The sequence below is a fragment of the Drosophila busckii genome, chromosome 3R (assembly GCF_011750605.1).
Source record: "Drosophila busckii strain San Diego stock center, stock number 13000-0081.31 chromosome 3R, ASM1175060v1, whole genome shotgun sequence".
NCBI classification, from domain to species: domain Eukaryota; kingdom Metazoa; phylum Arthropoda; class Insecta; order Diptera; family Drosophilidae; genus Drosophila; species Drosophila busckii.
This window is the reverse complement of record NC_046607.1, coordinates 12,831,073-12,845,798: the sequence shown is the minus strand read 5'-3', so window position 1 is coordinate 12,845,798 and position 14,726 is coordinate 12,831,073. Positions and strand designations below refer to the sequence as shown.

At 42.4% G+C, this 14,726-nt stretch overlaps 2 protein-coding genes across 4 annotated transcripts in view; both read left to right on the top strand.

The window, feature by feature from the left end:
* LOC108602930 (RYamide receptor) overlaps nucleotides 1-14,726 on the top strand; it is a 49,143-nt gene that overhangs the window by 27,826 nt on the left and 6,591 nt on the right. The gene's annotated exons all lie outside the window — the stretch shown is intronic.
* On the top strand, nucleotides 12,885-14,130 carry LOC108602940 (serine, glycine, tyrosine and glutamine-rich protein). 3 transcript variants are annotated; one of them, XM_017991283.1, is made up of 3 exons: nucleotides 12,885-12,964; nucleotides 13,050-13,469; nucleotides 13,531-14,130. In XM_017991283.1, exons 2-3 carry the CDS (start codon nucleotides 13,133-13,135, stop codon nucleotides 14,037-14,039), a joined length of 846 nt encoding a protein of 281 aa, XP_017846772.1. In that variant the 5' UTR covers nucleotides 12,885-12,964; nucleotides 13,050-13,132; the 3' UTR covers nucleotides 14,040-14,130. The 3 variants fall into 3 exon arrangements, with proteins under 3 accessions (XP_017846772.1, XP_017846773.1, XP_017846774.1); XM_017991284.1 differs by having other exon boundaries at nucleotides 13,018-13,469; XM_017991285.1 differs by having other exon boundaries at nucleotides 12,887-12,964; nucleotides 13,055-13,469.

The window sequence follows — 14,726 nt, the reverse complement described above, 5'->3', positions numbered from 1 at the left end:
AAACGGGTCTGCGCCGAAATGAACTGTGGAATTTCCATAGACGACGACACACGTCGTTTGTCAGGCGCTGGCGCATCCATAAAAATATTATATATGCCTAGCTTGACCTTTGTATTTTATAGCTTTAATTAAGCCAATGCTAACGCATAACAAGCTCATGTCAGCTTGACTGCTGTAGTCAACATTTATTACACTGGGCGTCAGATTTTGGGGCTGCGCGGCGCTCAGTGAGCCATGCACAGCTGCTGATTGAACACAAAAGGAGCGTTGCAAGCAGCAGAAGCCGAACAACAAATATTTCATATTGACTGGCGAGATTACACAATTGATGCCCAAGGCGGACAGACAGACAGCCTCATCATCAAAGCCATTCACTTTTTGCCTTTCGTTAGCTGTTGCTGTTGGTCAAACTGAGGCCATCCTTTGACATGCAACTGCTAACTTCCAACTGCTGCGTTGCCATAGCACCAAATATGTAGCTATCACTCGCTGTAGATTCCATTTGGATTTCTCAGAGTTGTCCGCTTGACAATTTTCTTCCTTGTTGCTGCTGCTACAATAATTAGCAAAATTACAAGCAAAAATAAAAATCACGATGCTGTCGTTGATAATGACAGCATGAACGTTGGCAATTGAATTAGCAAAAAATTAATTTAAACGGTTCACATGACGTATGCGCAATATTGCTTCGATTGCAATTGCAAGGGTTGTATTTAAGCAGTACTGTTTATTTTGCGTCGACAAAGTCGACTTACCACTTTGACTGCTAGCCAATTCGGAAACACAACGAAGCTGCAAATAATTAACTAAAAGGCATAATAAAGTGCGCTGACTTACGGCGATGACACGTCACAGTTGTCAGTCGCATCAATAGCCGGAGGCGGTTTGGCAAATTGCATAGGAAATTTGGCTCATTTGGTTGCTGTTGCTGCTGCTGTCCATATAAAACGTTAATTGCATAATTGACTGTCAGTGCGTCTGAGTGGTCGCAAAGTCTTTAATCCTAGGTGTAGCTGACCACGCCAGCGAAGCTGCTGCATTAACGTCTATGAGTTGGCAGTTTGTTGCTTCTGCTTTCGGTTTCTTTCTTTGCAGTTGCTGTTACTGCTGCTGCTGCTGCATGCAACGCAGTCGGCGTCTTTCTGCTGAATTGTGTTAAAATGTTAATTTCGCATTACGTAATCTGTGTCATACACAGCCAACTGTCTGGCCAGCCAGCCAGCCAGCCAGCCAGCCAACCAAACAGCCAACCAGGCAGTGCTTTTGGTAGCTCTCAGTCCCAAGTCGCATCAACTTCATCATCGTTGCGCGCGCACAAACACAGCGATACAATGGGAGGTGCATGGGAAAAAAAGTGAGAGGATTCCCAGGCTGCAAGCACACACCCACACGCCCCTATATATATATACATATACATGTGTTTGTATGTGCGTGCGTTATGCGTTAAATGCAAAGATATTGCTGCTGGATAAGAGCAACAATTACAGCGCATAGCAATTAGTTGCTGCCTATCAGCACACGAGCAATGCCTTTGGCAGCTCGATTCTCGCATAACTCTTACTCGTATTGCAATTGCAATTTCGTTTTCTTTTTCTTTTTTAAGCTTTGCTGATTTATTTCAAGGCAATTCATTGTTGTCAAATGCAGTTTGCTTGTCAAACGTCAAACTGTTGCAAACTCCAAACAAAAATTGTCGCTGAAATATTGCAAGTAATCTGTCAATGGAGCGTACAAATAAAAATAAACTTAAAGTTTGCATAGCAAGAGGCAGGCGACAACATGAGCGATGTTGCTGCTGCAACTTTAATAAATAATAATTTAATTTATTTGTGCACAATTATGAAACAATTAAGTTTGTTGTCTGGCCGGCAATACTTCACATTGAGCAGCTTGACCCTTGACTTTTGGCAAATAGCAGCGCAGTTTATTTACTTTGCTGGCAACATAAATTAGCTAGCTGGCGCTCATAAATTAGACTACTGGGTTACTAATTGATACTAATACCTATGTACATATTTAATCTAACTTTTGGCTGCAGTTCCAATGCCTGACTTGCAATTATATTGAAGCAAGCGCCGCACCTAAGCAGCAGCACCAGCAGCAGCAACAACAGCAGCGGTGGCTGCAACAGCTTTGGCTGCATTTGTTGTTACATCTGCTCATGGTTATTGTTGCTGCTGCTGCTGTTGCTTTTGTTTGAGTGCTGTGTTACATAAAGTAACATCTTGACTGCTTAGTTGGTCGTCCGAACAAGTTTATTCTACAAACGAAAAGTGAAAGGTTTTTGTATTTTGTACGGACTTGCAGTCCGTCGTTGCTGCTGCTGCTGCTGCGCCAAAATTTGTGTCAGTGACGCACTTAAACGCTGTGCGAACGTAATGAATTATTATTTTTATTATTTGAAACGCTCTTGTCATTAACAAAACAAAACAGTCACAACAACTGACGGGGTCACAGTCAACTAACTGTGCAACTATTTTAATGCGCATAAATAAAACGTAGCTTGGCTACTGTTTGCAGAAGCCTCTAGACGCCTTAAACTGCTATAATGCCAGATTATTCATGCACCTGACACTACAGTTTAGCACATGTTATACTGTTGGGCGTTAGCCAAACAGACAGCGCCATTGCCCCAAAGGCAATCGATAACTGCGGCCGCCTCACTGTTGTAATTAAAATGTTAACAACAGCATGAAATGAACACAAGCCCAACGAATTGATGAAGAACGCGTCGTATAGTAAATGGGAAAATTTCCACAACAAGAAAAACAAGCTGAGGCCAAAAGGTTGCTGCCTGCAATATTCACTGGAGTCGGAGTTGGAGTCTGGGAGTGTTAAGAGTAAATCAAATTGATAAGACACCGCATAAGTAGTTTGATTGTTGGCAAAGTAGTCTGTGGTAGCTGTAACGCTTAGTTGGCCAAGTTAAGTTGTTGTTATCTGTTTGTTACCACTTTAAGCCCGTAATTAGTTTACACTTGCGGTAATTGCGGCATAAATCTTTAGCTGCAGCATGTCGTAATATCAAAAAGCGCACAATGGCAGACACGCTGTCTGTATGAGTGTGTGTGTGTGTGTGTGTTGACTTTTGCTTTTGTTTGCCACGGCAACTCACAAGTTTATTTTGCCAGCCAGTGCTCCCTTCCCAGGCACAGCCACAGCAACCGCCACAGACACGAGCTGCAAAGCGTCCGTCGCTGCAAAATGATTTGTAGCTCTAATGGGTTACAACTCAACTCTCAGGCAAAGGGAGGCAACTCACTGCGACTCCAACTGGCCACAAAATCAACTGAGCTCTACTTGCTGTTGCCATCACGTTATTTTCAAATAAAACGGGACACAATAGTAAAAATAATTTCTTGTCTTGTAAATAAAAGCATAAATATTACGCTCAGCATGCACACAGCTCCCAGCTCCAGCTACAGCCTCAGTCAACCAACCAACCAACATTGCTACGCTTTGCACTTTCTTCTCAGCTTTTGTTTACTTGTTTACTTGTTTTATTTTATTGTAGTGCTGCCCAGCTGTTGGTGTTGCTGTGTTTGTTTTCTAGTTTGCTTAGTTGGCCTCATGACGGAAATAATAGTGTGCCATCATTGCCATTTTAATGCCCCCGAACCCTTTGCACAGTCAACTGGAGCTGTCCACTCGGTTTCAATTGTTAAAGTCACAGACTCCTTTATGGCCAGACTTAAAGCTGTATGTGTTTTTATGAATATTGCTGCTACGTTTTATTGCCGCTGTTAAGGTGTGAACAATTCATAGATTGAACAGTTGCGCGCTTGCTAGATTTTCAGGCATAGCCTGTTTGGCATATTAATAGCGCAACTGTTGATTATTGACATCTATACTAGAGTTACGAAATGCAAACTGAACAGCTGACACAGTCCGCAGTTGGTTACAATCAAACGTGATACATTTTCCTAATGAACAAGGACTCGTGCTCGAAGCTGAGCGCACAGACAACAAACGTGTGGCAATGCAAGCAATTAAGTCAAAAGCTGCAGCACTCAAACGTGTGTATACGTTGCAAGGATACTGTAGAATGTGCATAGTGAGTGGTAACAGCAATTTACCAAAGCTTAAACGTAAAAAAAGGAGAAGCAGGAATAAAAAGCTAACGCGCTAGTCAATACAAATTTGAAATAAAGACATATCTGCAGCAATTATTTTGTTAATAGTCTTGGACATATGTATTTACACTTACTTTTTTTTTAAATGGACGCCGGGTATTAAGATTAGCGACACATTGAGAGTTCATATGAGCATTTAATTGCATTTTTTATAGCCAATTGGCTAGATTAAATGAATAATGAAAGAAACTCAGTGCAAACAGCACAGATTTTGTAATTTTTGTATGCACTGCATAAATTTTGATTGGATACATTTTGATTTTATCAAGCAAACAAAGCTTAAACTCAAAAACTTTAACTAATTTGATGTAGGACTTAGCAGTAAGTTCTTTTTAACTGCAGCTCAGTTGAATAAATAATAAATACATTTTGTATCTATTAGATACAAATCACACAAGTGCCGCGCATAGCCTTTGGCAATGTAGTTTCCTTTTTTTTCTGCTAGCTTTCTTTCTTTCTGTTCAAGTATGTGCATTGAGTTTGCCTTGACGCTGAAACTTGTAAACATTTCCTTGCCAAAGACAGCGTGCGGCTGTCCAAAAGGTTAAGAGCCTAAGTGACTTTCATTGGCTTCCTTCGCCTTGGCCTGCCACTTGCAGCTGTCGTTGTAGCTATAGCTGTTGTTGCGGTTGCTGTTGCTGTTGCAACTGTGGCAAGGCCTACAAGGTTAAGCGGCGCGGGTGCGTGCGAAGCGACAAGTTTTGGCCAAAATGTGCAATTTGTGAATAAAACCAGTTCGACCACTGACCTTTGCGCACACACAATTTTCATAATCCCATGCACATGTATCTAATCGGCTGCAGCAGCAACAGCAGGTGCGTGTGCAATGCTGATGATGCTGCTGTTCACATAGGCGCTAGATGTTGGCCTATCAAGTCTCACTATATGTATAATTTATTAACAATTTGCTAGTTAGGTATGCAACTTGATTTTTCGACTGTGCAACGACCTTGCCACAAACTGCAGGCCTTTGCTCTTTTATCTTGCAGATTTTTGTGCTTCAGCTGAGCTGCAGCAGTCTTTACGCCTTGCTCCATAATAATTAACACCTTATATTGCAATAAAAGCAGCGCAAACATGTGCGTTCATTAATATTTACGTAGCCAATTGAAGCAGTTGCTGTTGCTGAAACTTAAATAAAAGAAAATTGCAGCAGCAGCAACTGTTTAATTTACATAAAGTTGACACTTTTCACTTGTGCATACAAAGACGCAAGTACAGTGAACACTCTCAATTACATTTTTACAAATTCTCTTTTCAAATTGAAACCAAAAGTTCTGCAGCTCTTGCGTTTACTTTATATTTTTATTTAAGTATAATGACAATTTGCCAGCTCAGTTAACAATTATGCCCATGACTTTAAACTGACAACTGCATAAAATCGAAATTTAAATTAATTTTTTACTGCCACTTGGCCAAAGCTTCTTCTTCTTCTCCATTTTTATCTGCAGCCGCAGTTGAAAAGCGAAAGTTTATTTTTCGTGCGAATCTCAATCAGCCGCGGCCTGACTTAACTCATTTATCTTTTGGCTCAATTTACACCGACGATGCCGTTGCCGTTGCCAATGCTTACCTAATCGGCATTTGTCCAGGGAGTTAGCGGGCGGGCGCATTGACATCCTTGTGTATAACGTTGTTTACCACGCGTGTTTGGCAGTCGCCATAAATCGCATTGATTATCGCACCAGTCCAATATGCAGCTGGGCATCTTCGGATTCGGCTGCCAGCTTATGTAAGCGACGCAGTTGCACAGGCTCTCACTTTGTTTGTCGGTCTGCGTTGCAGCTGTCATTTGTCGCTCAATTCTTTCACTTTTGGTTTTACTTTTGACGCTCGAGTTGGCCCTAATTGATATTAATAATGCCTGCAGTTCAACTTTTGTTTACATGCTGCTCATTTATCAGCTTGGACCAGCGGCCTTGATGACTTTGCTCTGCTCTTCAAGCGTGCCTACGCTTAATCAATCTTCTGACCTCAAGCCTTTGACTGCTGTTGGGCCAACAGCAACTGTCGACTGTCTTGTTTCATTTGCTGCTCCAATTGCGCATCAAGTGCCTTACCACAATAGCAATGATTTATTTTAGAAATTTTTAAGCAGAAAACATTTTGTGCGCTTTCTCTGGAGAAATTCAATTACCCAAGCTCAAGCTTAAACTAAATTGTAGACAATTTAGGCAAACAGGCTAATAAAAATTAAGCGCCTGCTATCAAAGGTTCTTAGCCTAGCTGATCAACTCACAGCAGCTGCAAAATATAAGCAAACAAATTGCCAATACTCAGTAAGCCAAAAAAGTAAGAGGTCTCAACTTAGTGTCGGACGCATCTTTGTAGCGCAATTTATGTAAAATGCAAATAATTATGGTTTCTTCTAGCTATTGAATGCGCACTAACCAACGATTACATAAGACGGACAATAAGCCACAAAGCCAGCCAGCCAGCCAGTCAGTCAGTCAGTCACTGCTGGCTGCAGCGAGTGGCCCAAAGCAACGTTAACTTTTGTGTCTAATGACCATTTGCATTATCTTCCTATAGTTTTGTGCGATGTGCGCGGAGATTGCACGAAATATTCACTAAGCCATAGAATGTACATGGAGGAGGAGGAGGAGGAGGCTGCGAGCCAGAGCGACAGAGAGCTTTGAACAATTTGAGGGGTTGCTTTTGATTATATCTTGACAAGTTATTTCGTCAGATATGCAAACGTTGTCGAAGTTTTGCAGCCAATGTTGTTGCTGTTGCTTTCAAGTGGCAGCAGCAACTGAAGGCACGTGCACGCAACAAAATACTTAAGAAATGCTTACTAATTTTTGAAAGCAATTTGATGTACACTAAAACTTTTTTTTACACAGAAACCAATCTGTGGTTGTCTTAAGCAACACAATTTATTAAGTAGTCCAATTGGCTGCGCTATTAAATATGCATCTTCATTAGCTTTAAAGCAAACTGTGTGTTAATAAAAAATTAATATAAAAGTATTGTTTACAACGCTGCAATTGCGCAGCGGTGTCAGCAATGCTGCCACTTTTTTAGAAGTGGCAACTGTAGCCGCAATCCCATGGAGATTCAAAGCATTCCCACAGTACATAAATTATACGCTTGCCAGCCCTCGTACAGCATTTTAAATACAAATCCAATCAGTGTGATTTCACTTTAATTTCGACTTTTATTGCACAGCGCGGCGGCAAGCAGCAAAGGGTGGCAGCAATGGGCGGGCGAGCTTGCAACGTTTGAAGCTGCAACACACACACACATTTGAAATTCCTCAATGTTGAGTTCAGATTTATTAAGTTAAAGCTGCGACTAACGTATGCTGCTTGCGAATTTCAAAGTAAATGTCCTTCGTTTGCTTGAGTTTAATGATTGCGTGCGCTTTTAATTTCCATAGCCATTAGCTTGGACATCTTTGCTCATTTGGCATAATTTCTCACACGGCTGCTGCTGCTGTCGTTGACTTTTACGAGTTCATTACATCAACTTTTATGATTTGAATAAAAAAAAGCAGCAGCCAACAGACGTTTGCAAGTTTGTCTTTCACACATTTTGAACTGCCTTCCAGGTCGCTTGAGTGTCAAATGGCGGGCACTTTGTTTTAACGATTTGCATGGCAGTTCGTTTACCCAAAATTACGCATACGCCATGCAGACAAAAGCGCTAACATTTTATGTACTTCAGGGCATTCATGTCAGCGTCTGCAGTTGCACCTACCTGACTGTAGCTGGCCCATATTCTGCGCCCGCCTGGGAATTGCCAGCAACTCGTTCGCTTGAAAAGAAACTTGTTTGCGCCGCCTAATCCGGCATTTAAAGCTACTGCTGCTGCTGCTGCTCTTGGTTACTATGTCAGGCGCTGAGATTCCCAGCACTTGCCACTCATATCTGCAAGTTTTCATCTTGCACAGCTGCAAAAAACAGACTGCACTTTCAACCCACAACTCGACACTTCCGCCATGCAGCAAATGCCACAGTTTTTACTCTAAGCAGTTTACAAGTGGGCTTGGCACTAAGCAATAGAGGATTTTGTTCAAGCTAACAGCCCAAGGCCGTTGCAACTAAACGCCCACACCCACACCCAAGTTGTCTTCACTGGCTGCTTTGGTATGCTGCATTGCATATTACCTTAGCTTAGCATTCCCAAATCAACGAAGCTGTTTGCATTTGTTAAGCAATTAAATTAACAACAAATCGTCCGTGTCAGCTAACGAGCCAGACATGCGTACATAACTGTCTCCGCTACGGCTGTGTAAGCCATTAAATCTTTATTTGAATTGAATTTGAATTGTTGTTTGGGCGCTCATAAATAACCTTTAGCTAAACAATTGTCTAGCTGATTTAGTAGCTTAGTCTATTATTTGGGCCAGTCTGGCCGGCAATTGCCAAATGGTCAACTAAAGAACCTGTATGGCAAAAAAGTCGTTGACACTAATTAGCATTTAAAAGCAAAATACACAAAAAACTAAACGGCCACACGAACAATAAATGAACAAACAGCTACGGTGGCAATTGCAATTGCAACGACTACGACAACTGCAATTGCAATTGCAACTGCAACTGCAACAAGTGGCCGTATGCAACTTCAAGTTTGCTGTCATGATTTGCAATTGAAGCGTACATAACAAACATGCTGCCAAGTGCAATAAATAACAAGTCGATGCAACCCCGTGTCTATCTGTCGTTGAGCACATGAGCGCATCGTCAAGCAGCAGCAGCAGCAGCAGCAGCGGCAGCAGACAAAAATGTCAAATGTAAAAGCAATCCAACGAAATGGCCAATGCTGCAAAATGCAAAAGCTATAAGCACAACAACAGCGCGAAGACGAAGCGAAAAAAATTGCATACACACAACAAAATTTTATTCAACAATTCAAAAATTTTGCACGCTGTTGTCGCTGTTTGCCTAACAAGCAGGAAGTGGCGTCGTCGCTTATGCCAAAAGGCAGACGCGGCGATGTTGGGCCAACGGAGATGCTGCCACATACAGCGGCAGAGACACACATTAACAATAGCAAGCGACAAAAGATGCAGGAAGCAACAACTGTCAGCGTCATCGGCACCGACTTCCTACAAATCTCGCGCGCGCACCGCCTTCCCAGACAGCAAACCAGGGATGCACAGCACCCACCGCCGCCAGCAGCAACATCACCCAAGTGGTTGCGTGTGCCGATGATCTCGCTTAATCTTTCAGTGTCAGCAGCGCCGTCACCTCGCACAGTTTACAAGCAGATATGCTGACTTGAGGACAAAACTTTAAGCCGCTTCCTGTAGTGACTTACGCAACAAACGCATTAGCGTTTATTCTGCTGGATTGAACGCTGATTGACTTAAAGCTTAAAGCTGCGTAAACACAAACTCCGGGCCCAAGTTTAATTCTGTGCAATCTTGCTCGCTTTGCTTTAAGCTAAAAGCCACAGTTCTCAGCCAAACTTTGCTTTTTCCGTTGCCATTGTCTCCTTTGTTGTTCAACTAAATAAGCGTGAGACTTATCTCTGCGCCAAGCTCTGATTTGCCTGCAGCAGTTTGTCTCTTTTTGCTATCTTTTTGCTGCTTGGCATTCCCCTTTGACCAGCTTAGCATTTAGCTTTGGTTCAACGGCAGTTCAGCGGCAGCTGCTTCAATTGCCAAAAAATATTTTAACTGCCAGTGAACTTGAATGCAAATCGAAAATGTAAATGCAATCTGTGCAATGCTCCAAGCAATCTACAAATCTGACATAGCCATCGGCATTGCCAATGCACTGGCAATTGCAGTCGGCTCATAGGCGTAGCCAGTGGGCCAAGGCGCCCCTTGCTGATGAAAAGTTTAATTAAAATTGTGCAAAACTATAATAAAATATAATATGCAAAATGGAGCCAGTTTGTTTTTATTATAAATATGCTGCCTGCCAACTTAATTTTCCTTTTACTATTTGCCAACTTTGAAAGGCTGTAACTCAGCGAATCAATAACAGCTAATAAAATTTAAAAATATAAAAGCACCAAGTTGATTTTTAATATAAAAGCTCAATTTGGCTAAATTGGTAATAAGTGATAAGCTGTTGGGGAAATGGTTCGCGAGAGATTTATACCTTGTTAAACTCAATTGCACTTGAATTAAACTGCAGATTTTTGACATTTGGACTTAAATTTTAAAAATGCCAAAAATTTGAAAGTTTTAAAAATGCAAAATGTAATGATGCAGTTTTGTTTTTAGCATCCAAACGAGCGCAGCGAAGTAAAACATTAATAATAAATTTGACCAAGTTATGACTAAAAGAACAATGCAGCTAACCTGCTTTTGTTTTAAACTTTAAAACATAGGAAGCAACATTTGGTTGTTGATGCACAGTAACAACATTTGGTTTTAATGTACAACTCAAGCTTTTGTTGTTGATGTAACAAATGGTTTTGTTATTGTTACTAAACAATTTGAACAACAAGAACGTTGTTACAATAATAACAATAACAATATAACTTACTTTACTTACCTTGTAAGGCTGCCATATACCGCGTTCAGTTTTATCCAATTCAAATTGAATGTTAACATTCAAAATGATTTCTGTGCTCTATAAATTGAAGCCTATTGCGTTTGTTTGTGTTTTCAATTTTCTGACCCAACACATATCCAGTTTTAATCCAATTTGAACTACCAACTCTCTCTCGCATAATAAACACTATTGGCCCCCCCGTAAATTACATGCTGACTAAGCCCATGAGTCGGCGGGTTCATTTGATGCTGCCTGGATGAGCTACTGATTGCCGTTTGCATTCGTTGTCCCCCAGTCGATTGTTCTGCTTGGCTTGGTATCTATTGCATTGCGCATTTCCCACACTTGGCATGCAATTTATGGAGCCAATACGCTTTTAGCCGCGTTTAAACAATAAAAGCACTCAAGCCAAGAGTGCCGAAAATTTCATCCGCTGCTCGTTAGCCAAACATTTTGCATGCGCGCCTGTGCATTGGTATTGGTATTGGTATTGGTATTGGCAATGGTATTGGATCTGATGTTGTGCATATATCTGGATCTGAAACTGGAGTCTGGTTATGCAAGCGCATTTCAAGGTGAAATCGCCGGTGTTGTGCTTTGCAGTGGGTTGAGGTGGGTGGAAAATCCGGAAATGCACTGGCCAGGCAACGTTTCAGCTGCAGGCAAAACGGATTTCCAATGACAGCTCATTGCGAACTGCTTTTAATGTTTATGAATACTTATGCATTGCCAAAGCATTTGGCTGTTGTCTCAAGCAGAGCGTTGCTTGTAACCTTAAATTAAATAAAAATCATTTTTCGCTTAACCAATTGTGAAAGCCAACAGCATTTTGGCCATTTAACATAATTAAAATTCGTTGCAAATCGCCTTTGATAAGATAAACACAAGCAACAAAAAAACTGAAAATTGGCGTTTAATTGGGAAAAAATTAAAACGTTTAACATTTAATACAATTTCCTTCAAGTCTCCAACTCATTACAACTAACATTATAAATGTTTAAAGCAGCAGCGATAATAATAATAATAATAATAACAACAACAACAGCGACAATCAGCAATCACAATAAACGTGCATTTTATGGCGACAATTTGCAAAGTGTTTGTGTTTGGGTTTTGGTTTGTTATTTTTGTATTCTGTTTTATGGCAAAAATTACGCAAGCCCCTTTATTCAATTTCCGATGCGTGAGTGCGAGGGCCAGTCGACTGAAAAGCTCGTAAAAGATAAAAGACTTAAACAAGGTAACAAATAAGAATAAGACAAGTTAACTTTTAAGTTGCTGGCGTGACCAGCAAATGCGCAAACTTTAAATTTATTTTCATATGCAATCAGCAAAAAGAATTATTACACCATTTAATATGTGCTGAAGTCTCTATAAATAGAATTTCTTTTGTATTATGTAAATTAAATTGCAGCTAATTTCACTCTTGCCGCCAGCGTTTGCTAATATTTACCCATATTTTCTTTTATTTAAAGCCAAGTACGTAGCTCGACTGCACAATGGCAACCCAATTTTCAAATTTAGCGAAATATCTCACACAGTAAAACACGCGCACAAATTATTCAAATTGCCATTGTTAACATTAAACAGATGCAGGCTGAAGTTTGCCAAGCTGCCTGTCTGCCCAGTATTTCTTATGATTTTCACTTTGCTTGCTGTGCCCGACTTCGATCGTGAGCGAATTTTCAGCTAAGATTTTCTCATTTTCATTTACAATTTACATTTACATTTACATTTGTTTTGCCGCTGGCCCGTAGCAATCGCTTGGCCTGCCACAACTCAAGTGCGAGCTACAGCTGCCAGCTGCTGCTGCTGCTGTCTGGGAGTTGGCAGCGAGAGCGAAAGTGCACGACATTGGGATACTAAAAGAGAAAGAGAGAGAAAGAGTGAGAGAGCCTTTGTGTATGACGCAGCAGCAACTCTCAGTCTCCAGCTGGCCAACAGCGGAAAATAAGCGAGAGACGCTGGTGCGGTAATAAGTTGATTGTGCGGTAATTTCGGTTTCACTTGCCGTCCTACACACACAAAGATACATTCGCATCTACACAATTACATTTACAGCTAACAGCGTCTGCTCATTATTGGCCAGCTCGCTGGCTAGCCGTGGACGTTGGGCCACACATGCGCCATGTCCAAAGAGTCGCATCATCATCATCGTCATCATGATCACAAAGCTCTCTCAGTGTATGCGGCTGTGTCTGTCTGTGTGTGTATCTGTGTGTTTGCGACTGTGGCATCTATGTTGCGGCAGTTTCTGTATAAATTGATGATGCGGCTGCATTGGTTCGTCAGTGAAGCATTTGATTTGGTCTAATAAACATCGGTGAACCGAGTCTGAGTTAGAGTCAGAGTCAAGAGTCGAGGATAACCCAAAACGTGAGAAACTTTTTTAACTGTGCAAACCAAGCAGCAACAAAATTCATCAGCAGCATACGAACTTTTTATTGTTCCACACACACAGCACAGACCTAGGATTACTGTGACAGTGAAAGTGTGATCCTTTACCAAGTTCCAAGTTCGTTAAACTCCGTGATAAATTCAGCCATGAAAACCTTTATCTTAATGTCCTGCCTGGCGCTGGCAGCAGCACGCCCAGAAGCTGGCTATAACTACAATCGTCCCGGTGGCGGCGGTGGCTCAGGAGGTGGCTCCCACGGCGGTGGCGGCGGCGGCGGTAGCATTGGAGGCTTTGGAGGCTCAAGCGGCGGCAGCTTCGGCGGCGGCTTCGGTGGTAGCTCAGGAGGCGGAGGATTTGGCGGTGGATCCGGGGGTGGATTCGGCGGCGGCGGCGGTGGCGGATTTGGCGGCGGTTCCGGCGGTGGATTCGGCGGCGGTTCAGGCGGTGGATTCGGCGGCGGCTCAGGCGGCGGCTTTGGCGGAGGTGTGTTCTAGCCCAGCTTAGCCGCAATACGCAAATTTAACATTTGTTTATTAATTTTCAGGCATTGGCGGTGGATTCGGCGGTGGCGGCGGCGGCGGTGGCACCACTTTGGTGCAAAAGCATATCTATGTGCATGTGCCACCACCAGAGCAAGAGGAAGTGCGTCAGCGTCCCAATCTGCCAGTTGGTCAGTCCCAGAAGCACTACAAAATCATCTTCATCAAGGCGCCATCTCCTCCCTCGTACCAGGCTCCAGTCATTCCAGTGCAGCCTCAGAACGAAGAGAAGACTTTGGTTTATGTGTTGGTCAAGAAGCCCGAGGATCAGCAGGACATTGTTATTCCCACGCCCGCACCCACACAGCCTTCAAAGCCCGAGGTCTACTTCATCAAGTACAAGACCCAGAAGGAGTCCGGCGGCATCTCTGGCGGCACTGGCGGTTTCACGCAGACCAACACTGGCAGCGGCTATTCGAGTGGCGGCGGCGATGGTGGCTTCTCTGGTGGCGATTCTGGCATCTCGGCGCCATCCAGCAACTACGGCCCACCCGGCAAGTCTGGCCCGTACTAAGCTCCAAGCTAAACTCACAGAACATGAACATGAACACGAACCTCGAACTCACTGCAATCAGACACATACTCGGCTCAAGCTGCTGACTAGTCCTGTCGTTGACGCGCTAACACAACTCTCCTTCCACCACTACTACGTACTGTGACTTGACACGTCTCTGAACTGGACGACTAACCCTTCCCCCCGCAGCATGTTGGGCGGCAATTATGAGCGCAACTTAAGTCCAACACTTTTGTACATAATACAATTTCATATTTCCTCTACTCTACTCCCAACACAAGCCTCTCTAGCGCTCGCTCTCTAACCAGACTCTCTCTCTCTCTCTCTCTCTCTTTCTCGCGCAAGTTGCTCTCTAGCTAATTGTTGACAAGTGTTGAGTTCCTTTGGGTAGGGAACTTCACTTGGCATATGAGCGCTGCAAGCGAAACGGAAACAAAATATCAAATCATAAATCACAAAACACAATCACACACACACACATACTTAGCTGAAGATGTTGATAAATCGGGGGCTGACCCCATTCATAATACATATACATTATAAATATAAACTTACTTTAATTATACTTTTAGCTCTAAGTACTTTATGCACAATAATAAAAAACAACGGTGACAAAATTACAAAAAAAAAACACAAACAACAGAAACCATTGAAATCATTTCCAATTGCCGCAGCACAAATTGACTT